At 37.4% G+C, this 26015-nt stretch overlaps 1 protein-coding gene across 2 annotated transcripts in view; it reads left to right on the top strand.

Moving 5' to 3' along the window:
* LOC122827331 (NLR family CARD domain-containing protein 3-like) overlaps positions 1-26015 on the top strand; it is a 400427-nt gene that overhangs the window by 16101 nt on the left and 358311 nt on the right. Inside the window, exons 8-11 of one of the 2 annotated variants that reach the window (XM_044110151.1) lie at positions 113-292; positions 4094-4264; positions 11925-12098; positions 12631-13291. In XM_044110151.1, coding sequence (XP_043966086.1) covers positions 113-292; positions 4094-4264; positions 11925-12098; positions 12631-12787 — 682 coding nt within the window. In that variant the 3' untranslated portion in view covers positions 12788-13291. Of the gene's footprint in view, positions 1-112; positions 293-4093; positions 4265-11924; positions 12099-12630; positions 13292-26015 lie in introns of those variants that run through there. The other variant, XM_044110152.1, reaches the window with a different exon arrangement.

Genomic DNA, 26015 nt, shown 5'->3' on the forward strand with positions numbered 1-26015 from the left:
AATTGAAGATCAGATGTTGATCAGATGATGACATCACTGTTATCATATTTTATTCTGTTATTGATCCAGATTGATTTCATTAGAACTGAATTTATTTCTTCTCTAATCACAGACTTGGTGGCTTGAGGCTCCGAAAGGATGAATGTGAAGTTTTGGCCTCAGCGCTGAAGTCCAACCCAGATCTGACTGAAGTGGAAATAAATCAGATCTTCATAAATAAAAGTGGAGAATCTGATCTGAAGCCTCTGGTTGAGATCCTGGAGAGTTCAGTCAGTAAAGTGAAGATTCTGAGGTTTGTTTTCTCTACTAATCTAATAAAATCGTTCATACTTTATACTTTAGTCATTATTAGGCCTGTCACTATAAATGATAAATCAATTAATCGTACGATAAATTAAAACTATCCACGTCATTTTAATTATTGCCTTTTTCGCTTTCTGTTGATGACGCTGAATGAAAAAAGGCTCCAGGTGTCCAGAAAGCACTTTGGTGAGGAGCAGTTGCACACATCAAGCTGGACTTTATGAAGGGTGAAGGTGTTACATAAATTCGGTCTGGGGCCAAATTTTATCAATCTGGTTAAAAGCTTTTATTCAGACCCAACAGCCTCAGTTAACACAAATAGTTTGATGTCTGATCCCTTCAAGATTCATAGGGGTTGTAGGCAGGGTTGGCCCCTTTCACCCTTATTGTTTACTTTGTTTATTGAACCCCTGGCTGAGATTATCAGGACTAATCCGGATGTATCTGGAATCAATATAGGCGGTAGAAACCATATAATTTCATTATTCGCAGATGACGTACTTTTGTATATGTGTGATCCTGAGAAATCAATTCCAGCTGTCCTGGAATCTGTGGCTACATTCAGTGCTTTATCAGGATATAAAATCAATTTAGGAAAATCTGTCGCCACCCAATTTCAGCATCCCCTCCGAAAGGTTTATGCAATCTCCTTTTCAAATGTCTATCAGAGGCTTCAAGTATCTAGTTTCAAAAAGATTATTCAGATCAGGTGTAACAAAAATACCCAGATACTCACCTTTAATTCAGAAGATAAAAAATGATTTAATAAAATGGGCCCCCCTGCCAACCTCCTTCTTAGGGAGAATCAATATTATAAAAATGAACATTCTTCCGCGACTGAACTATTTATATCAAAATCTTCCCTGCTATTTATCCCCTGCACACTTCAAATGACTAAATTCTCATTTATCTCGCTTTGTCTGGAACAACAGACACCCAAGAGTCAAGTTTTCTATATTAACTAAGCCAAAACATCTTGGAGGTTTGTCGTTACCATCCCTGCAGCTTTATTATTGGTCAGCACAACTTAAAATCATATCAAATTGGTTTATGAATAGAAAGAACGCTTTATGGTTAGATCTGGAGTCACAATCTTGTCTCCCCAGCAAACTTAATTCTCTTTTTTTTATAAGTGGCATAGACCAAATGGCTCATCTCAGAAGTAGCTTCATTGTTTATAATACTTTGCTGGCCTGGCAAGACGTGAGGAAATATCTAAATTTCTCTCCCACCCTCTCTTCCTGGTCATCGTTAACTTTGAACCCAGATTTACCAGCAGAGATTAGAAGCATTGGCTTGTCTGAATGGTCATCTAAGGGACTGTCAAATATTATGGACATGCTGGACTCTGACTCTGTTAAATCCTTTAAACAAATTGAAGCCAATTTCAATATTTCTAATAGAGATTTCTATAAATACCTACAGATCCGTCATTTTGTGAGCTCTCTTTGGAGGACAGGAAAATTACGTACAAAATTGTCAGAGTTAGAGAATATGATTATCATGACCAAATCTCCCAAAGGACTTATCTCTAAGATATATCATTTACTATCTGGCTCTGACTCCTCAAGTTATGATGCTATGAAGCTGGTGTGGGAGCGTGACCTAGGACTGACGTTTGATCTGGCAGATTGGGAAGAAATCTGTGATGGGGTCTTCCCCAACTCCACCTCAGTTTCTTTACATGAGCAGAACTTTAAATTCTTCTACCGAACTTATTATACACCTGTTCGCCTTCGGAGGATGTTTCCTGATGCTTCAGATCTGTGTCATAAATGCAAAATACATAGGGGCACATTTATTCACTTATTTTGGTCTTGCAATTGTATTCAAACTTTCTGGAAAAGAGTTCATCTCATGATACAAGAGATCATTGGTAAACAGTTCTCACTAACTCCCTCCTTCTGTCTCTTTAACCATCCTTCAGACATTCTACTTAATGCAGACACTAAACATCTGCTTGCAATCCTTTTATTTCTGGCCAAGAAATGTATACTATTGAGATGGTCAGCACCTCAGGCCCCTACAGTTGATATGTGGATATCACAGATTTCTGCCATTGTCTCAGTTGAAAAACTCACTCATGACCTTCATCAAAAGTCGGACAAATTTTGGAGGATCTGGGCCCCACTGCAGTCCTTTTTACAGAGGCTGTAATTTATTTATTTTTTATCTTTATTTTTTTTCTCTCTCACATTCAATATATCACTCATTTGGCTGTCTGACAGTTGTGACTATTTTGAATCATGACTAATGTATTTTGTGTATGTGGGCTGTATGTATGTATGTTTTTATTTTTTATATGGACTTTGCAGTGCTCCTTGTTGTTTTGGGTTGTTTTTGTTTAATTTTGTTGATGTTTACATAAAGTTATGAAAATCAATAAAAAAAAAAAATAATGGCTACAAGTCCAGTTAACTAATTTTAAAACCAGGCATTAATCAATGCTTTACTACAATCTACCTGCAATTCATGTAGCTCTAGTGTCAGCGTAACGTCCTGACTGAATGAAAACCATTAGAACCTATTTATGTCATGTTAACGAAGAACAGCTGAAAAGTTACCGGTCCAACTCCTCCCCTTGTCATTTCTATATTCTTTGCACCAAATGTTTTATAAACATTAATGTTGTTTCCACATATCATTTCCAATGTCCGCTGGACTTCGGGTTGCGCCGTGTCAGCTGTTTGGGATTCCCCTCTGTAATTTCCCCTCAGAAAGCAGGAGGAGAATCTGCGCTTTCTGATTGGCTACCTGTCACATTCAACAGGTTGTGTTAACGATCCCAGTGGGGAAAACCCCTGATTTAGATAGAAGAGGCCACAACGATCTACCGTAACACACCACACACTACAGGATGATCACAAGCAACAATCTTAGAAAGATCAACGTTCTAAGATTGTCATAAGGGGAAAATGTAGGTGTGAACTAACATGTAGTGTGAACTATTGCATCAGGTAGTCGATGTTCCATCTTCTATATTTAAATCTAATGATTACTGAAGGGCAATATGGTAAACAGACTTCATAATCTGCACTCTTTTGGTTGAATGCAGTATTTATTTACACTTTGGTGTTTTTATTCAAGTACATTTTTGTTAATGGAGACTGAGAATCCATTTTATTTTTGTTTTTTGTTGTTTTGTTTATTTTATCAGTTCCAGTGTTGGGTGTTCTTTTGAAAATAAAGTGTATTTATCTTTGGCAGGAAATCGCATGTATTATTATGTCATTTCCATTAAATCGGTGTACAAAGGTCTTCAAACAATATTATCATTTATCACAATAATTTTTGAGACAATTAATCACCCAGTAAAATTTGCTATGGCGACAGGCCTAGTCATTAGTTTAATAAATAATTTTATTCCAATATATTTTCTTTCAAAACAATCTGTTCAAATGACAGAATAAAAGCTCGTAAACACTAAATAATGGCCTCCATTGACTTTCAGCAGCTTTAATAAGAACCAAAGGTCATTAATGAATAAACTGACTGGTTCTGATCCAGTTACCAAGTCGGGTCTCCAGCTGATGATCAGGAACCAGCAGAAATAGTTCAACTCATCCAGGCTGATAGAAAACTTTGAGTTTCTGTTTTGATCAAATGTTCTGGTTCTGCTGGTTTGGACTCTTTAAACCAGTTTGACTGGATCAGATGTTGGAATCAATTCATCAAGTTTCTTTTACATTCAGGGAAATTAATTTTCTACATTTTTATTATTTATTTGTTCATATTTCAGTTTTAACCTGCATCCTGTTGGTTCAGCTCACATCTTTTATTCTTTATTCAGATTGGACTGCAGTTTGTCAGAGACCAGCTGGACTTCTCTGTTCTCAGCTCTGAAGTCCAAACCGACCCATCTGACAAAACTGGACCTGAGCGGAATCAACCTGGAAGATTCTGTAGTGAAGGATCTCTGTGGTTTTCTACAGACTGAAGGCTGCAGACTGGAGACATTGAGGTATTTTAATAATATAATTATTGATATTTCTGTGAATAATTATTTATAATTGATCATAAATCAAAGTTCATTTCTTCTGTTCTAATAAATATTTTCTGAGTTTGTTCCTGGACTTGGATCCAGAGTTTAATTTAGTCCCTCTGTGTAACTGAGTTGGACCCGCTGACCTGAGGTCAGAACAGGACAGCATTCGGACCCCCAGTGTGTAGAAATCCCCCTCATGTGAAGCAGGTCAAAGGTCAAGATGCAGAAAGAGAGAGAATGAAATCTCCCTTTATTGAAGATCCACAAATGCCACACTTAGTTTTAAATCTTCTGCTATTAGTTGATAATAATCCAGTCCAGGTTTAAAGAGTCCAGGTGGTTCAGTGTTTTTTTTTTTTTTTTTTTTTTTTTTTTTGAACTTTTTATTTTCAGTAACAATTTTATATCAACACATAGACATGTCCACCCCTGTCACAATTCACGTCTTATTTATGCAGATCATTCCAGACATTTAACCCACACCAAGGAAGCTGGTCGTACAAGTCCAGCTCTGCCAAAAGTCATCCAGGGAATGTTGATGAAGGAAACAGTCCAGCCGAGAAACATCTCCCTCAAATAAACATTGGACCTGTTAAGAGGCACTTATATTCATCAACATCCACGGATATATATAATACAATAATTACTGTGACAGGGACAACAGCAAACATAATGAGAATACAAACTAAAGCAGTAAAAGTACACAAAAAAAAAAAAAAAATTATACAAAATACATTCGAAAGAAACACAGACAAATAGAGGTGTCAAGGTTACAGTATGAAATTAGTTATAGGTCTCCATTTTGTTTCAAAGATCTCCATCTTGAGTTGCAGCCTTGATGTCATTTTTTCCATAATATAGACTTTTCTAATTCTCTCTCTCCACTGTGTAATACTGGGAGGCTGTGGCCTCAACCAAGCATATGTTATACATTTTTTTGCAATCAGAAGCAAAACTTTGATCAAGTATTTATTGTTTTTGTCGATCATGTCCGAGGTAATTATTCCTAAAATATAGACAGAAACATCCAGATCCAAATAAATACCTAAAATATTCTTTATATCTGTTTGCACCTCTTTCCAAAACTCGACCACCTTCGGACAGTCCCAAAATATATGAGTAAAATCCCCCACCTTTCCACAATTTCTCCAACAAAGCCTAGATGTTTTACCATAATTAGATGTGATAACTGGAGTGTTAAAATAACGCATCTTAACCTTCCATTCAAATTCCCTCCATGTCGGGCTGTTAGTTAGTTTGTGTCCAGAACTAAATGTTTCTTCCCACTCTTCATCTGTTATTATTATATTAGCCTCCAGTTCCCATTTCTCCTTAATTTCCTTATTATTAGCACTGGATTCATATTGCAGGCTTTTGTATAGTTTTGAGATTAAGCCTTTTGTTGATTCACCTTTTGCTATTGATAATAAAATTTCTTCAGTCTTGGTCATATCTGTTGAGATTTTTTGCCATTCACTATGATTCTGGAGATAATGTCTAAGTTGTAAGTATCTGTAAAAATCAGTTTTTTGTAGATTAAATTCCTGTTGGATTTGTTCAAAAGATTTCATTGTTGCTCCATTAAAAAGCTGTGCTATTAATACCAGTCCTCCATTTGTCCATCTCTCAAACCCTTTATCCATAGTGGCTGGGGTAAAATCTGGGATCTTCGCTATTTTTACAATTTTTGATATAGATTCAGGAAACTTAAATTTCTTTTTTATTCTTGACCAAATGTTAATCGTTTCCTTAATCCAGTAATTTTGAATTTTGAGATTTCTTTGAACTCTCCTTGTTGTAAAGGGCAGTGTATCTAGGGACAGGTTTGGGCAGGCTCTTTGCTCCATATTTACCCATATTGTCTCTTGATCCTTTGTTAACCATAGTGCTATGGCTCTCAGTTGAGCAGCCCAATAATAATTCTTTAATTCAGGTAAACCTAACCCTCCATTACTCTTTGAGGACTGAAGAATTTTAAGTTTAACTCTTGCCTTTCTATTTTGCCATATAAACCTTGATATTCTTTTATCCAATTCTTTAAAAAAGGAGTTAGGAATGGAGACTGGGAGTGACTGGAATACAAACAGTAGTCTTGGTAAGACATTCATTCTGACTGTTTCTACCCTGCCCCCGAGGGTCAGTGGTAGGATCTCCCATCTTTCTAGGTCTTTTATAATTTCCTTCTTCAGCTTCTCGTAATTTGCTTTGAATAATTGTGAAGTTTGAGGTGTGATAATTATACCCAAGTATCTAAATCCTTTATTGGTCCATTTGAACTTTACTAATTCTTTTAGCTGTGTTGGGTATTCCCCTGATAACATCATTGCTACCGATTTACTTTCGTTACTCGCATACCCAGAGATATTCCCATATTCTTTAAGGCTCTCTAGTAGGGCCGGTACTGACTGGAGTGGTTCTGTTAAGAGTACTAATAGATCGTCGGCAAACAGTGATATTTTATGTTCCACCCCTCCCTCATCTCTTATTCCCTGGATTTGTTTATTCTGTCTTATTGCTTCTGCCATCGGTTCAATATTAACTGCGAATAGCAGCGGGCTTAGACAGTCCCCCTGTCTAACTCCTCTCTTGAGATCAAAAAATTCTGAACAGTGCCCATTAAGTCGGATTCGAGATTTTGGATTTTTATAGATTACTTTCACCCATTCAACAAATTGCTGTGAAAATCCAAATTTCAATAATGTCTGGTATAGAAAACTCCATTTTACCCTGTCAAAAGCTTTTTGGGCATCCAAACTAATCAAAAGGGAGGATTTTGATTTAAATTTTGTATATGACATTACATTTAGTATTCTTCTAATGTTATTTGCTCCCTGCCTCCCCGGAATAAAACCCGTTTGGTCTGGGTTAATCAATTTAGCTATATATTTTTGCATTCTTTCTGCCATTATACTTGTTAGTATTTTTAGGTCGTTGCATAATAAGCTCACGGGTCTGTATCCTTCACATATAGTTGGGTCTTTACCTTCTTTATAAATTACCGATATAATGGCTTCAGACCATGAGTTAGGGGGATCTCCCTCCGTTAATGCATAGTTGAATACCTTACATAATACTGGCGTTAGTTCTTCCCTAAATGTTTTGTAGAATTCCCCTGGCAGTCCATCTGTCCCCGGGGATTTGTTGTTTTTGAGGTTTTTAATAACATTCATAATTTCCTGTGACGTTATAGGTCGGGTCATTTCCCGCGACTCTTCTTCTGACAGGTTTGGGAGATTAATCCTTTTGAGAAAGGAGGATGTTACATCTTCCTGAGTATTTCTGTCCGTATCATCATATAGTTTTTTATAGTAGTCTGCGAATGCCTCAGCTATTTCTTTGGGTTGTGTTTTAGTCTGCATAGTTGAGGGTGTTTTATTTTGGAGAGTCTATTTATTTGCTTTCCTAAGTTGAAATGCCAAAAGGCCTAAACCTGTTGCCCATTTCATAATATCTTTGATTCGTAAAGCGAAGAGAACCTTCTGCTTTAATAGTTAGTATCTCCTCTAATTTATCTTTTGCCTTTTTAAGCTCACCCATTATGTTTTTATTCCCAAGTTTATGTTCCCTTTCCAATTTTTTAATCTTATTTTCCAACTCCCTTTGTTCTTTCATTCTAGCTTTTTTCAGTCTGGATGATATTTCTATTATTTTCCCTCTTATCACTGCTTTTCCTCCTTCCCATAATATTGTTGGTGAAACCTCCCCATTATCATTTATTTCAAAGTATTCCTTAAGGGACTCCTTGATTTCTTTGACTATATTTTCATTAGAGATGATTGAGACATTCATTCTCCAATATCTGAAACAGGGTTCCTCATTTATGTTTAAAGATAATACGTTAGGTGCATGGTCACTTATAGTTATGTTTTCTATGTTACATGTTACTGCTTTATGCATATGTTGCTGAGATATGAATAGGTAATCTATTCGAGAGTAGCTTTTGTGTGGGTTTGAGTAAAATGTGTAGTCTCTTTTCTTGGGGTTGATATTTCTCCAAACATCAATAAGACCAAGCTCTTTGGTAATATTATTTAGCATTCTAGATTTTGTTGTCAGTGGTCCATAATCAGAGGGATATCTATCTAGAATATTATTCTTAACTGTATTAAAGTCTCCCCCCATCAGTATCATTCCTTTTGCATCATTGGTTATTATCCTGACTATTTGGTTCAAGAAAGTGACTTTCTCCTCGTTTGGGAAATATACATTCATTACTGAGATTGTCATATCTCCTATTCGTCCTACGATCATTATATATCTTCCTTCATTGTCCTTTACTTCTTTTTCAACTTCAAACGGTATCCCTTTCTTTATTAGAATTGCTACCCCTCTCCTTTTTCCAAATGAGGCATAAAATGCCCGACTTACCCACTCCCTTTTCAGCTTATTGTGTTCATTCTCTGTTAGGTGTGTCTCCTGTAATAAAGCTATTGAGCAGTGTAAATTTTTTAGTTGGGTCAAAATCTTCTTTCGTTTAATAGGATGGTTCAGACCATGAACATTGTAGGATACTATATTTAGATCACTCATATTATTACCATTTCTGGAGCTGCGCTGTACCTGACACCTCTTTGAAAAGAAAAATATGCTACACATAACATAACCTCAACTGAAAAGAGTAAACAAAAACTAAGTACAAACACACTTATTGGGACAGGAACCCCCAAACAAAGATTGGAACTCGAACAAAAGTCTTCCAAGAGTCTCAGCATCGGAGAGCTGTGGCCTTCTCCCCGATGAACAAGCACTGTGTGCTTTGACAACTTCCTAATAGTTGTCTAAAGCCCTAAAGACTCAAAACTCCTTGCTACTACTCCCTAATGAACACAATTTTCTTATAATTTAGTACATTACTTTACAACTAGCGTTTTTTTTTTTTGTTTTTTTTTTTTATTAGATCGACTAACCCCTCCTTCCTTTGCATATCGTGACCATTAAGCTCTCTATACAGACATGCATGTATGTCTACATACTAAGTTAACGGCTGTCACGATGTCACTGCAGATGACGTCGTCACTCCAGGAGTGCCCTCAGATCCGCCTCTGTCATTTCGGGCTGTCTCTTTTTGCCCCCGTGTCCGGTCCCCTTTACCTTCTGCGTCATCAAATGTTGAATTCTCTCCAGTCTGTCCTCCTTCACCTTGATACCCATCTCCTTCAGCATAGGCGCCGCTTCCTCCACTGTGCTGAATGTCTTTGTTCCGGTGTCCAAAAACACTTTCAGTTGGGCCGGATAGGGGGACTGCGCCTTCACATTCCTCTCCTTTAGTTGTTTGTTGACTTCCCTGACCTGTTTTCTTTTCTTTTGAACCTCCGTTGTGTAGTCTTGGTTGAAATAAACAGACCGCCCTTCATAGCAAATCTTCTGTTTCCAGGCCTGCTTTATCACTTGTTCCTTCATCTTATAATCCAAGAAGCGTACTATGATCGCTCTCGGGGGGACCGTGCTGTCCTTCGGTTTGTTCACCAGTGAGCGGTGTGCTCTTTCAATACCCAAGTCCATCCCTTCTGTGATTTGAATCTGGGATTTAATAAATTGTGCTATGAAGCTAATGGTGTCATTTTTCTCTGCACCCTCGGGAATGCCATGAATTCTTATGTTGTTGCGCCTCATTCTCGATTCCAAGTCATTGCATTTTTCTGATAGTATAGTCGTTTCCCGTAGCAAAAATGTCGCCGCCCGCTCCATCCGTGTCATCTTGTCTTCATTATTTCCCAATCTTTCCTCCATGTGAGCCACCTTCTGCTCCAGGGACGTTGTCCTGACCATGAGCTCTCCAATGCTCACCTCAAGTCTAGACAGTGCTCTCTTGTTGTCTGATACCGCTTCCGCATGTTCTTTTCGCAGCCCCCTTAGCTCATGAAGTATGGCCGAGTCACGGTCATCGTTCGGCGGATCCAATTGCTCCGCCTCATGGCTCTGCCCTTTCGCCATTCCGGTACTCTTTTCTTTTGCGCCTTTCTCTTCCGTATTCTTTCCTTTCTTAACCATATTTTCCATGGATGTTCTATAACACTTTAAGAGCGGGTTTTCTTTGAATTCTACTGTTTTTACCTTATTTTAACGCTAGTTTTTGTCGTGTTCCTCAGAGCAGCCTTTTCTCCTGTCTTCTACAACATGGCGCCACCGGAAGTCTCCCGGTGGTTCAGTGTTTTAACTCTAGTAGATTAAAGATGCTGATAGTTGATTAAAATTAGGTGGAATCGCCCTTTATCCATTTCCTGAGTCAGAAGTTTCAATCAGAAACCAACTTCATCTTCATCTGAAAAAATCCAGACAACTGAGTTTTTCTCTGAGCTCAACAGGCTGCAGGTTCTTCAGGACATGAATATTCTGGTCCCAGACATCAGAACCAGCAGAGACTGCAGCACATGAATGTGAAGCAGGTTGTTAGGAGAGGTTCTCCACATGCTCAGACTAAAGGTTCACAGTCTGACAGAGATGGACAGAGAAAGTCGACCAACTCTGGATGAAATGGTTCCTAGAAACAAGGAAGTTTTCTGTGGACTTGACTGCCTGATCATATGGAGCTGCAGCACATGCAGGAGTTTGATGTTGGCAGGAAGAAAAACAAAAAGGAAGCAAGTGATGAGTTTCCATTTTAGTGTGAATTCCACTAATGGAGCAAATTCCAAGTCAGTCGTCCTCCAAACCACTGAGAGCAGCTTAGAGGAAAACCTGAGTTTGTTGTGACAGTCAGACTCTATCAGGATGACCACAGTCTTCTGGCAGAGTTCCTGGACATTAAGGAGACATACATAATAGAAAGATAATTCATTAACAGTCCTGCAGTAAATACTGACTTTGTGAAGGTTTTGGTGTTTAAGTCATTTTGTTCAGACGTCTTGATTCAGCTCTTATTTTGTAGGACAGGAAATGAGATCTTACCTTTGTAATGTTTTATATGCAACAAGCTTCATCAGTTCACTGAAATCATTCTCATTTTTTACCTGGAAAATAGATTTAAAATGATTCATCTTCACAATCCTGTTGTTCCTTTATGATAAAGTTCCCGTTTCTGCAGCATCTCTGATGAAGGATTCAGAACTTGAACTAAATGACCCTCATCAATCTGACAGAGAAAAGACTCAATATTTTCTAGTTGATAGTTCAGTAACTGAATCAGCACAAAATGAGAAAATGATCAACTTTCAGAATGTGAGCTGTAATGGAAATTGTAAAACGCTGAATTAGACGGATTGAAATCAACCAGTTTACATCTGTCATAATTATCAATGAGCTGCAGTTAAAATACAACCAGCAATAAAAAATCATTAATAGATTAATGAACAAAAACTGCAGAGATAAAATATCTGTAGATAAATGATGGTACAGAGCAGTCAGATAATACAGAGTCTGGAAGGAAACATGGAGAGAGAAAAAAACATCCGACTGAATTTAAGATCCTGAGAAACTTTTAGAAAAACTTTGAGTTTCTGTTTTGATCAAATGTTCTGGTTCTGCTGGTTTGGACTCTTTAAACCAGTTTGACTGGATCAGATGTTGGAATCAGTTCATCAAGTTTCTTTTACATTCAGGGAAATTAATTTTCTACATTTTTATTATTTATTTGTTCATATTTAAGTTTTAACCTGCATCCTGTTGGTTCAGCTCACATCTTTTATTCTTTATTCAGATTGTTTGGCTGCAGTTTGTCAGAGACCAGCTGGACTTCTCTGTTCTCAGCTCTGAAGTCCAAACCGACCCATCTGACACAACTGGACCTGTTCAACACCAACCTGGAAGATTCTGGACTGAAGGATCTCTGTGGTTTTCTACAGACTGAAGGCTGCAGACTGGAGACATTGAGGTATTTTAATTATATAATTATTGATATTTCAGTGATTAATTATTTATAATTGATCATAAATCAAAGTTCATTTCTTCTGTTCTAATCAATATTTTCTGAGTTTGTTCCTGGACTTGGATCCAGAGTTTAATTTAGTCCCTCTGTGTAACTGAGTTGGACCCGCTGACCTGAGGTCAGAACAGGACAGCATTCGGACCCCCGGTGTGTAGAAATCCCCCTCATGTGAAGCAGGTCAAAGGTCATTCAACACAGTCTAGAAAAGTGAATTGGAATCTGACAGGAACAAATCAATAATCAATGATTGATGCTTCAACACTTTGATCACAACCTGGAATGATTTTACTGACTAAAATCCTCCAACACAACACGACCCAGTACCAGGTTCTGGTTCTGGTTCTGGTTCTGAAGTCAGCAGGTCTTTATTGAAGCAGCAGCTTGTTGGCATTAATATTCATGAGAATCTTTAACTGGTTCTGTTGGACTGGTTAACCTGCATCCTGTTGGTTCAGCTCATCTTTTATTCTTTATTCAGATTGAAGGACTGCAGTTTGTCAAAGATCAGCTGTGATTATTTGGCTTCAGCTCTGAAGTCCAACAGCCTCCATCTGAAAGTACTTTACCTGGGAGGAAACAACCTGAAGTATTCAGATGTTCAGCAGCTGAAGGATCTTGTAGATGATCTAGAGTAAGTAAATGTTTGTAGTGATTTCATCTCCTGTCAGCATATTGAACTAAACCCAGTTAGCATCAAAGCAAAGATCCAGTGTTCCCAGTAAAGCTGCAGCTTCTCAGTGGGAGGAGAATGGTTCAGGCTTCCTGATTGGACACAGAGACAGCAATCAGCCAATCAGAGGAGCAGCAGCTTGCTGTGTTCCTGTGTTTGTGTGGGTGTGAAGATGAGTGTTGTTGCTGTGTCCATGTCTCCAGGAAGTCCAGCTGGACTCCAGCGTCCAGCCGTCCAACATGTCTAGAGACAGTCAGTGGTCCTCATTCATCAAACTGTGGCAGCAGCAGATCTGATCTCAGATCTGATTGTTCTCTCAGTTCAACAGGAAACAACTGATCAGGTTCATCTTGGTCACAGCTCTGAGATCAGTCTGACTGCAGCCTGGAAACCATCGACTGGATGTGCTGCGTCACTGACTGCTGCTGGAGAGAGTCTGGAAACACTCACTGATCTGATCTCTGTTCTGATCTCTGTAAAGTAGAGAATGATCTCTGTGTCCTGCTGATCCTCAGAGGTTGAAGCTGCAGCAGTTTGAGTCTAAAGAGACTGACTGGATCATGATGATGACCTCTGACCTCCAAGATTTTCCTCCTGTTTGTTTTCTCTTGTCTGTCATTTAGTGTCTGATATTGTTTGTCTCTTTGGATCAATAAAGATCCAATTCAAACTGGGCTCCATTTAGAGGCTTCATGGAGTTTTGATCTGAACTGGATTCAACTGGAAAGTTGATCTTTTTTCTCTCTGATTCATTTTCATCCTGGAACCAGAAATGGTCTGAGAATGGAAACATGGGAATCATTTCCAGTTCAGCTTTGAAGCCATGAAAGACACTTCAACCCTCTTTTCTCTGCTGCTTCTTCCTTCTGTTGACATGAAAATGTTCCTCAAAGCTCCTCAGAGAAAAAGATGCTTTACTGGAAACTGGAGAGAAACTTCAGCTTCCATCACAGAAACCAGTTGAACCAGTTTAGAACTGGATGTCCCACAGAAACTCTGATCTTAGAGCAGTTTTCAGGAACATCCATCATTTATCTGAAAAAAATATATAGATATATATATTGTGATGGAAAAATTACAATAAGGTCACATCTGCTAGTCATGTTATATGAAATGCTTATGAACTCTCATCAAAATAACTATTTGGGTTTCATGTACAAGGTTGGAAGTTTGTTTTCCACAGCTGCCATCCCATAACTTTGCATAAAACCCATGTGTAGTTTTTGCTTGGCAGTGCTTTGCATCCAGACTTGCTTCATTACTGATTGTCCTATGATCTCTCGCTATATTATGCACAATATATGAATAAACCGGATTGAGTGATTTTACCTGAACAGTGCTTGGAAATAGTATATTTCCAAGAAAATATATAAATAACTTTTGCATCATAGTCATTGTTGGGAAATTGATTTTATCAGAAAGTTAATGTTTTCATATTATTATTCTGTTGTGTTTTTTACTAGGCTCCTTTTCTTTCATGATACTTTATTAACTGTTTCAGGACGTCTACTTTAGACTGTTGTATCTCCAGGTTTCAACACTTGTCCAACAACCCCTGACCAAAATCCCACTGAACTCCAGAAAAACACAACATATTTCTGACATGAATATCCAAAAACGCCAACCAAGTAATGAATGTAACAGCATGGATGAGATCTTGTAACAAAGGATTGGCCTCATTGTTCTGATGGTTGTTATTGGTTTAATTAACGGACTCCTTTGTTTTCTTGACAGATGTATAATTTGTCTGAATAAACCTGCAAATAAAGATAATTAACATCATTTATTTTTGTCTAAATAAGAGCTCTTTCTATTTCCTGATGTTACCACGTTTCTCGTTGTGGGTGAGACGTGATCAGCAGCAGCTGTGATCAATTGATCGATTGTCCGCTGAAGTTTGCAGCAACAATCAGCGATGGAAAACCTGGAGGTTGAACTTCTGGAGTCAAAAAAACCCAAATGTTTAATTTGGTCTCCTAGAAATTCACTGATGGCCCAAATGAGAACGACTCTGGGGACTTACATAATAATAATAATGTTGTATGGCCTGTCCATCACAAGTGCAGATGCAAACTTTTTATTTGTCGAAAATTACAAACGAAAATGTTAAATATTTGTCAATGATATATTTTATGTTTTGTTTATTTTCTCCAACTGAGAATCGACAACCAGACAGTGAAGAAATAATACGTTAGATATCACTGTTTTTATTTTTGTTATATACAACTGGGTTTTTTTAAAGTAAAGTAGAAAGAAAATGTTATTATAATAAAGCAGATGTTGAGTTTCTCTAATAAATTACACCTGGACTCTGAAAACACGGATATAAAGGTTTAATAAAAACACAAGATATGTATTAAGTTTTATTGTTAAAGGAGCAATGAAGAAATATTGTAGTAAAGAAATATATGCTTTGATTTGAAAGGTTACGTTTTAATGTAGGTGTTAAAACTGCAGCTGCAGTAGCGTCAAGGTCCAGTTCTCCCAGTGCAGTAGTCCAATCAGCCACTAGAGGGCGCAGGACGACTCTCGCTCCTCACGTTTCTTCTTCAGCTGATTTTCTGCTTTCTTGGGTTGATAAACAGGAAGTGTGAGGATGGCACCTTCATCGTCCTCCTCTTCCTCAGCTGCAGCATCAGTGATCCTAGTGGTCCAGTTCATCTCCTGCTGATGATTCCAGTTCTTCTGGGTTTCTGCTGCTCAGCTTCATTGACAGCTTCAGTTTTCTGTCTGGACTAACAGATGATTGATGTGCTGCTGGAAACAAAGATGGTTGAGCAGATCCTGCAGGGGGCGCTCTGGGGCCTCAGTGTTCAGGTCGGTTACAGTCACAACTCCCAGAGTCCTGAATCTTAAACATTTATGGATATAATAATGATCAATACAACAGGAATCTGCTACATCAGATAACAATGGTTATTGCAGAGTTTAATGCTAATTTTCCTACTGATCATATCATAGTTGGAGGGGATTTCAACTTGGCTCCAGATGAATATATGGATCGTTGGCCTTCACTGCTGGCAAAAGAAACTCCAAATCCTATTGTTAAAGAATTTGTTAGCAGCACAAAATTGATGGACGTCTGGAGAAAGCTACACAGTGGAGTCAAACAGTTCACCTGGCACAAACCTAATGGTCAAAGTAAATCACGCATTGATTATTGGCTGGTATCTGCTGCAGTTCTAGAGTGTATTAAAGAAACAGAGATAGCAAACTGTCCTTTAAGTGATCACTGCATTATTAGTTTAAAACTACAAAATCTAGATAGACGTTCTAAACCCAATAATTACTGGAAATTTAATTCAAACCTTCTTAAAAACTTTGAGTTTTGTCAATTTATTAAAGAACTTATTCTAAATATATCAAATGATAATTCTATTGAAACACCAATTCTTAAGTGGGAATACTTGAAATACAGTATTAGAAAGTTTTCAATAAAATTTGGTCAAGAATTACATAGAAAAAAAAAAGCAGAAGAGACAATAGTGATTAAAGATCTTATGTCACTTTACAGAAAATTAAGTTGGACTGATGAGGATAAAGAAACAATAAATAAATTGCAATCTAAATTAGATGAGATTTACATAAATAAGGCAAAAGGTGCTTATGTAAGGTCCAGAGCCAGGTGGATCGAAGAAGGAGAAAAAAATTGTGCTTTCTTTTGTAACTTAGAAAAACATAGACAGGAATATAATTCTATTAATAGTCTTATTATTGATGGAGTGGAATGTTCTGAGACTAATAGAATAACAGAAGAAGTATTTAATTTCTATAGTAATCTTTATAAATCTTCACATACAGAGAGAATTACTTCATCCTTTTTTGATAAAATAAGTAATCTAGTTCCTATTATTGATGAAAACTTTAAGGAAATCTGTGATGAAGAGCTAAGAATTTCTGAATTTGACATTGCTATAAGAAATATGGCGTCTGATCGCGCTCCTGGTCCAGACGGACTCACAGCTAACCTTTATAAACATTTCTGGGAGGATTTAAAACTTTTGTTGTTTCAGGCTGTAGAAGAATGTGTTAGTAGAAAGGAACTCATGGAAACTATGAAACAAGGCATAATTAAACTAATCCCAAAACCTGGTAAAGATAAGAAAAACTTAAATAATTTAAGGCCTATCACGCTATTGAACACAGACTACAAGATCCTAACAAAGGTTTTGGCAATGAGGTTAAAAACTGGCTTGCCTAGAATAATTAGTCAAACACAATCTGGTTTTCTAAAAGGCAGATCCATCCATAACAACATCCGCCTGGTTCTGGACCTTATTGATTATAGTCACTTAATAAAAGATGACAGTTTTATGTTGTTTTTAGATTTTCACAAAGCATTTGATTCTGTAGAACATCAATTTATTGTTAACACGTTGAGACATTTCGGATTTGGTAATAGTTTTCTTAATATGATTACCATGTTAAACACCAATATTAACAGCTGCGTGTCTCTGTCACAGGGCTCATGTCCCAGATTCAAAGTAGAAAGAGGAATCAGACAAGGTTGCAGTATCTCGCCTCTCTTATTTATTTTAGTCACAGAGCTACTAGCAATAACAATTAAAAACTCCAATATTGAAGGTTTGGAAATAAATAACCAGAAAATAATCATTAGCCAATTTGCAGATGATACAACCCTCTTCCTAAAAAACAAAGAACAAATTCCTATAGCTCTAAAGGTAATAGAGTTGTTCTCTCAAGCCTCAGGGCTGCAGTTAAATATAAACAAATGTGAAATTATGAGCATTCACAACTGTTCTGATTCTTCAATTTTCAATATTCCAGTTAAAAATGAAATTAAATACTTAGGCATGTGGATTACTAAATGTTTAGCTACCAGCGTTAGAAAAAATTTACAAGACAACATTGATAAATGTGGCAAAACCTTAAATAATTGGCTTCAAAGAGACTTGACATTGTTTGGTAGAACGTTATTAACAAAAACTGAATCCTTATCCAGGCTGACGTATGCTTCATATTCTTTAGCCGTCCCTCCAAATATCATAAAACAGATTAATAGAATTAATTTTAACTTTATTTGGAAAAACAAACACCATTATATCAGGAAAAGTGATTTGCTAAAAAATTATGAGGAAGGTGGTATCAAGGCAATTGATTTTGAAATTATGAATGGTACTTTAAAAATTAGATGGCTTCAGTCCCTTTTAAAAAACGGTGATCTCATTTGGTTTGTTATTCCGTCGTTCGTATTTCAAAAAGTTGGAGGTATTGAGTTGTTATTGAAATGTGATTTTGAATTATCAAAACTCCCCCTACAACTCTCTAATTTCCACCAACAGGTTTTGTTACAGTGGAAGTTAATGTTTAAGCACAACTTCAGCCCTCATAATGTTCCACTGTGGAACAACAGAGCCATTCTATGTGGTAGAAAATCTATTTTTCTAGAAAATTGGTGGAATAAAGGAATCTGGTCAATTACTCATTTACTGGATGGAAATGGTGATTTTCTAAGTTTGGAGGATTTTAACAGGAAGTATAGAAATGATTGTTCACTAAGAATTTATAAGAAAGTTTTACGTAGTATCCCTGATGTCCTCATTCATTCAGTTAAAAACAGTTTATCTAATTTCTTTATTCCTAGACTCCATAAGATTCAATTTGAGCATGTGAACATTAGAGATAATAAATGCAACAACAAGTTTTTGAATCAGCATTCTATAAATAATATGTACCCAGGAAGAACAAAAAGCACAGTTCTCTTACAAAATTTTGAGAAATCTATGATAGTCAAAATTAGGACAAATTATTTGAAATTCCCAATTCCTCCTAAATATAAAGAATTACAATTTAAAATAATAAATAACATATATCCTTCAAATGAGTTTTTAAGAGAGAGATTTAAGTTTAATGTTGAGAATTGTGGCTTTTGTACAACTCAATTGGAAACAACTAAACATCTTTTTTATGAATGTAAAGAAGTATTAAACTTATGGGGTCAACTTCGAAACTTTCTGTCTTCTAAAACAATAAATGTAGATTTTATTTCCTTGCAAAACATTCAATTTGGTTTATCCATTAAAGAAAAAAATTTGGAATTTTTAATCAATATTCTAATAATTGTAACAAAGTATTATATCCATAAATGTCGCTATGCAAAATGCTCCCTCTCAATCTCTGCTCTCAAAAATGAACTTTCCCTTTTCAAAAGATGTCTGAAAAAGATGCAAAATTTAAATGCAATTAAATTGTTTGAGTTAATTGAAGATTTTCAGTTGGTAGTCCCCACTGATTAATTTATTTTAACTATTATTATTTTATTTATTTTTATTTATTTTATTTTATTTTATACTTTGTTCCAGCCTTTGTATTTAATTGTATTTTTCAAAAGCAGGAGTTGTGATATTTCTTCTTGTATTGAAATATTTGTTATTGACTTGTTATTTGAGATTGTTATTGTTTTTTTTTATATATTCAATAAAAAAAAAAAAAAAAAGAATGTCGGTTGCATCTGGCGTCAGCAATGAACTCTGATTGTCATTTCCAGGAGAAGAGAAGTGGCTATAAACATTAAACACATTAAAGTAGAATGAGAGGAGAACCATCCACCTGAGATTTAAAGCCAAGAGACGTAGCTTCACCGAGCTTGACCGAACGCCGCCGAACGCCTAGTCCCTATAAGAAGTAGTTATAAATAAGTGCCATTAGAAATTATAATTCATTTCTGTAGTCAAAGTTAAACCTGCTGAAGTACATTTTGACTCGAGTTCTACTAATATATATTTTAATTAATAAATGTGAACTGACTCAGCTGGTGTCACGAAATTGTTGTCCTTTTAAGGAAGCAGTTTTTAGTCAGCCAGCCAGACCTGGAGTGCAGTTAAAGGCAGCCTTGGTCTTTTGGTAGAAGATAGAACTTTAATTGAACTTTAATAACAAACTATGTTGTAGGTGTAGTTTGTTATTGTATATAAATTTTAGTTTGCTAGCTAGAGCACAATTTACTTAGTTTGCTTAGCAGGAGGAGAGGAGACTGATTGAGACAGGAGGAGAGGAGGAGAGGCTGATGGAGACAGGAGGGGAGGCTGATGGAGAGAGGAGAAGAGGAGCGACTGATGGAGAGACAGGAGAAGAGGCTGATGAGAGAGGAGGAGAGGCTGATGGAGAGACCGGAGGAGAGGAGAGACTGATGGAGAGACAGGAGGAGAGCCTGATGGAGAGACAGGAGGAGAGGCTGATGGAGAGACAGGAGGAGAGGCTGATGGAGACAGGAGGAGAGCCTGATGGAGAGACAGGAGGAGAGCCTGATGGAGAGGCTGATGGAGACAGGAGAGGAGAGACTGGAGGAGAGGCTGATGGAGAGACCGGAGGAGAGGCTGATGGAGAGAGGAGGAGAGGAGAGATAGGAGGAGAGGCTGATGGAGAGAGGAGGAGAGGCTGATGGAGAGACTGGAGGAGAGGAGAGGCTGAAAGTTATAGACCAGGGGTCTCAAACTCCAGGCCTCGAGGGCCGCTGTCCTGCAGTTTTTAGATGTGCCACAGGTACAAAACACTGGAATGAAATGGCTTAATTACCTCCTCCTTGTGTAGATCAGTTCTCCAGAGCCTTGCTAATGACCTACTTATTCTATTCAGGTGTGGTGCAGCAGAGGCACATCTAAAAGTTGCAGGACAGCGGCCCTCGAGGACTGGAGTTTGAGACCCCTGTTATAGACCAATAGCTCTAACACAGGGATGGGCAATCCTGGTCCTCGAGGGCCGGTCTCCTGCAACTTTTAGATGTTTCTCTATACTTCAACACACCTGAGTCAAATAATGAGGTCGTTAGCAGGACTCTGGAGAACCTGACTGCACTTGGGAAGTGTTTCAGCTGTTGGATTTAGGTGTGTTGGATCAGGGAAACATCTAAGAGTTGCAGGACACCGGCCCTCGAGGACCAGGATTGCCCATCCCTGCTCTAACATCATGTTTCGGTAAAATTATGGAAAAAATGGTAAATAACAGATTAATTTATTTTTCTAAATCTTAGGAGAAGATTAAGTTTTATCAATTTGGATTTAGAAAAGGCAGAAGTAGAATAGATCCTGCATTATGTCTGGAACATGAAATTAGATTAATTTAGCTCAGATTAATAAGGAGAATTTAATAGCCTGGATGTGGAAACGGCTTATGACATGTTATGGACAGAAGGGCTGTTGATTAAAATAAAACAAATAGGTATAAAGGCTAAAATATATGGATGGATAAAAAAAAATTAACTGAAAGAAATATTGGAGTATAAACAGGTGGGGAAATAAGTTCCAAATATCAAGCTGAAAATGGTAGTATTTTAAGTCCTATGCTATTTATTATAATGATTAATGATATTTTTAGTAGATAAATTTTTGCAGATGATGGTATTATTTGGAAGAGGGGAAAAAATACAGAATTTGTAAATAGGAAACTACAAAAGGCATTAAATAGTGTAGAAGCTTTTAGATTCTCAACATCCAAGTTTAAATTTGTTGTTTTTACTAATAGGAAATTAAATATTAATGTAAATCTCAAATTATATGGGGATGTTATAGAAAGGATAAATCAAATTAAATAATTGTGTATCTGGTTTGATAAAAAACTTACGTGGAACATACATGTAGATAAAATAGTTGAAAAAAGTAAAAAACTTTTAAATATAATGAGATGTTTGAGAGGCAAAGAATGGGGAGTAGATACATTAAAGATGATTTATGTTGGACTAATTAGATCCATTTTTGATTATGGTTGTATTTTATACAATTCAGCTTCAAGTAGTTTATTAAAAAAATAGATAGAATAAGACTTTGTTGTGGAGCAATGAAAACTACTCCAGTTTCAGCTCCAAAGGTTGAGATGGGTGAGATGCCACTGGAGCTCAGGTCAGAAATATTAAATATTAAAGGACATAATAAAGGTCATCCTCCATGTGTTACGCTGCAACCTTGTCAAGAAAAAGAAAAGAAACAAATTAATAGTTTTGGATGGATAATAATAAATAAAGTAAAAGATATAAGAATAGATAACTTTTTAATTAGTCCTGTTATTCCATCATGGCTCTTTGGACTGAAGTTGATTTAAACTTACTGAGAAAAGGGAGACAGTTAGAAATAAGGAGGTGGAAAGTTATATAAAAAGAGAATATTCAGAGTATATACAAATATATACAGATGGTTCTAAAATGTTAAATGATAGAGTAGGTATATTATTTATAATTCCAGATTTAAATATAAAGGAATAACAGATAAATTGACAGTGTATACAGGTGAATTAATGGCTATTTTAATGGCTTAAGAATGGACTGAGGAAAGAAGAGAAAGGGAGGTTTTAATTTGTTCAGATTCAAGTAGTGCTTTAATAAGTATTCTAGAGTTAAATTCAGAATCAAGGCAAGATATTATATTGGAAATAAATCACTCAATTTTTAGGATTAAAAATGATGGGTCTCATGTTAAACTAGTTTGGATTCCTCAGAATATTGCTGATTTAAATATTAAAATAAGTAAAAATTAGGTAACGAATATTATTAAAAATGTATATCAAGAAGAAACAACAAGAGCAGTGGGATAGAGGAGGCAGGTTGGTGAGATTCTGGAACCGTTTGAATTAAAAAATGTTGTTTGGCAGCGTCAGCGGAAGAACGAGCAGGTTTACCAGGTAAGTACCAAGCGGACCGCTTCGACTCGTCCAACATCCGCTCTGAACAGCTGATTGATTAACTGATCGGCTGCTTTCAGGGTCTGTGCTCGGCCACCAGAGACACCTGCTACGACTCCCTGTAGATGCAGCCGCATCCTGCCCGCTAACGACCCGCAAACCGGATCGATTCTGAAGAATCCTGCAGATCAGAACCAAGTTTTAGTCTGATTGGAGACGAACGGACGGACTGGCGACCTGTACAGGGTGACCCCGTCTCTCGCCCGGAACGATAGCTGGAGATAGGCACCAGCACCTCCCGACCCCACTAGGGAGATGGATGGATGAATGAATGCGAATGGCTCCTTAACATCTGGGAAATTTTACGCTTTTTCCACCAGATTCTAAGCTTTAAAATTCAGAAATATGACAGTTTTTTTCATTTAGAGTTCATAAATATGATAAATAGTTTTCATTAGTATAAAGGGATAAATATTTGTACGAGGATGTGAAATGGGAGGAAACCTGCTAAAGTAGTGTGATGCCCTCTGGTGTGTACCCACAATAGGAAAAAAATAAGCATGCAATTCTTTAAATGTTTAGGGGGTTATAAGTAGCTATTTTATTCAACAGGGGTTAATATCGATGGGTGTAGTAATGGTGTTTCACCAGTAGGTGACGTATGGAGACTGAGGTATCTGTTGCTTTACCGTTTCTCATAAAGAGAGGAATTGGAGTAACAGAACTGCGTCTTCCGTTTGCTCATTTACATGCTGTTTTTCAGGTGAGAATAACCTTCAAGTTTATTTTAACAAAGTACTTTTTTTATTTGGTGCTGTTCGAAGAATGTTTAGGGAAATGCGTCAATGTGTGAAAGATATTGGAAGAGTTTTGTTGTGTTTCGGATCCAGGGGCGGCTAGAGGAAGTAGCCAACATGCGGCGATGCTAGTTAGTTAGCACACTGCAGAGGCGGATAATAGCGGGTTACGTAGGTGAAACCACTGAGTTACTAACAGTAACCGCTTGTAAAGCAAGTTGGCATATATAACCCAGACAGCAAGCTGAGTTTGCTCCCACTATAATAGTGGAGTCAAACTGGTACCAGTAGGTTCTGAGTGTTTGTGGCCCGGCTGAGTTACTGGTTGGTGGATGAAAAATATTTCTATATGAAGTAAATAATTTATTGATCAGAGAGGATTTCTCTGGGCTTTTATCCGTAGAAAATTCAGATTGAATCAGTCTGGCGACAGAGGACAGCTGATCACATTTCATTTCAATCAATTATTTATCAATAATAACTGATTATGGTGAAATAACAAAGCGCCCTAGAGTATTTAAAAACATCCGCTCCACCCACTGCTGTTATTTAAATCTATGTAATTGAGTTAAAACATCAAACCATCAGAACCGATAAAAATGACTATTGGACCCGATTTACACACCCAGCAGGAAGTCAGTCATTTTGGGTCAAATTGTTTTTTGTTGTTTTGTACATTTTGACTTTAGAAGGAAAACCTAATTTAAAAAAACTAATGAAAATGTCAGATTTGACCTGGAGATTTCAGATATTTAAGTTGAACTCCCTGAATAAATCTTTCCTCCTCTCTGACCGTCGCTCTGTTTCTGAGTGTTTCTGGTTTTTAAATGTTTTAGGAAATCACAAAAATCTGTGAATTTATCTGTTGAATCGCTGTGATGATTTCCATAACTGTTTACAAATTCTTACTAGTAAACCTGTTTTGTTTTATATATTTTAATCACTGAATTGTTTCTCTACCTGATATTCCCAGTCTTCATGTTCTCTTTTAGCCTGAACTAAAATCAAAGTTCCTGCTGAATTAAATAAATCTGCTTGTTCTTTCCACAGTCTGGTTATCTGTGAATATTTACATGTTTTGTTCAGTGTTAAATGTTTGGTTTTGTCCATGTAATATAAATGAACTGAGAGTCTCCTTAGAATCACTGCAGCTTTTCCTCTCTGGGTTGGTGACAAGATGTTGACCTTTGACCCTTCTGGTTCAGTTCCTTCCTGCAGTGAGTCTTTTCCCTTTTCTAAAATTAGCAAACGTGTCAAGTACACCTAGTTGCAGCAAACAGGAAGGGACGGGGATGGACCACTGTCAGTCACATACCTTATTTGGAAATGGGACCATTGCACTCCGGAAGTGAAGGGGACGCTATTTCCAATATTATCTGTGGCCTCCCGTTTTTAGTCATTTTTTAAAAATCTGATATATCTTCACCTTTAGGAAGGATTTTCACTCTCAGCATGTATTTGAACTTCTCTCTTTTATTTACTTCAACACAGCTCACTGTTTTTAACAAATTCCGTAGCTTCAGGTGTACTTCTAAATCTGCTCTGTAGTTGCATCTTTTCGGGCTTGCTACTGTGTCTAGTGGCGTGGGGGTAGTAACACAACTAATATAATTACGTCACTAAACGAGAATACCACAAAGTCTTTACTATTTACTATTAATTTTGCCATTACTGGCAACATAAAAGATAAATTGTCTTCTAAAACACCATATTTTTAAATTTTCTTCAGCATCTAGAGCTAATTAGGTTACATAAACAATACCTTTATACATAATAAATAATAGTTTTGGTGGCCTTAGGATTGCATCTCTGCTTTTTGCGAATGATGTGGTCCTTTTGGCTTCATCCGGACGTGATGTGCGGCTCTAGCTGGAGCGGTTCGCAGCCGAGTATGAAGCGGCTGGGATGGCGATCAGTGCCTCCAAATCCGAGGCCATGGTCTTGAGTCGGAAAAGGGTAGAGTGCCTTCTCCGGGATGGGGGTTGTCCTGCCCCAAGTGGAGGAGTTTAAGTATCTCGGGATCTTGTTTACAAATGGGGGAAGAAGGGAGCGGGAGAACAACAGGCGGATTGGCGCATCGTCGGCCGTCCTACCGGTCCATCGTGGTGAAGAGAGCTGAGCCAAAAAGCGAAGCTCTCGATTTACCGGTCGATCTACGTTCCCACCCTCATCTATGGTCATGAGCTTTGGGTCATGACAGAAAGAACGAGATCGTGGATATAAGCGGCCGAAATGGGTTTTCCCCGTAGGGTGTCTGGGCTCTCCTTTAGAAATAGGGTGAGAAGCTCAGTCATCTCATGTAAAAGCATAAATTACCACTTTTTTGTATCAGTTAGTCACAGGGTAAGGCATTTATAAACATTTGTTTGACAGGAGTGTTTGGTTTGGAAATGTGTTGACGGTCCTTAAGTGAACCTCTGAGAGCTTGAGGAGGGAGCTTGAGAATGGCTGGCTGAAATTAAACGCCACTGTGGATATTGGAATATCCAATATCCAACTTGAAACCAACTTCACTGCGATCGGTAACACAATAAAAACACCTGAATAAAGTTTGTTTTTGTCTGTGACCTGTAAAGATGGCACCGAGCAGCTGCACACGTAAACGCCCCACAACGTCCTAAGCAGTGACGTTGGTTCCAAAGCTCCATTGGCCAATAGTAGAGCTGGACAGAGAAGGCAGCTCTCCTCATTAGCATAAAGACGGACAAGCAGAAAACTGACTTGGTTTCATCCATCAGGTTTGCTAAATGTTTCCCAGGCTGGACG

This window comes from Gambusia affinis, linkage group LG24, assembly GCF_019740435.1.
Source record: "Gambusia affinis linkage group LG24, SWU_Gaff_1.0, whole genome shotgun sequence".
Lineage (NCBI taxonomy): Eukaryota > Metazoa > Chordata > Actinopteri > Cyprinodontiformes > Poeciliidae > Gambusia > Gambusia affinis.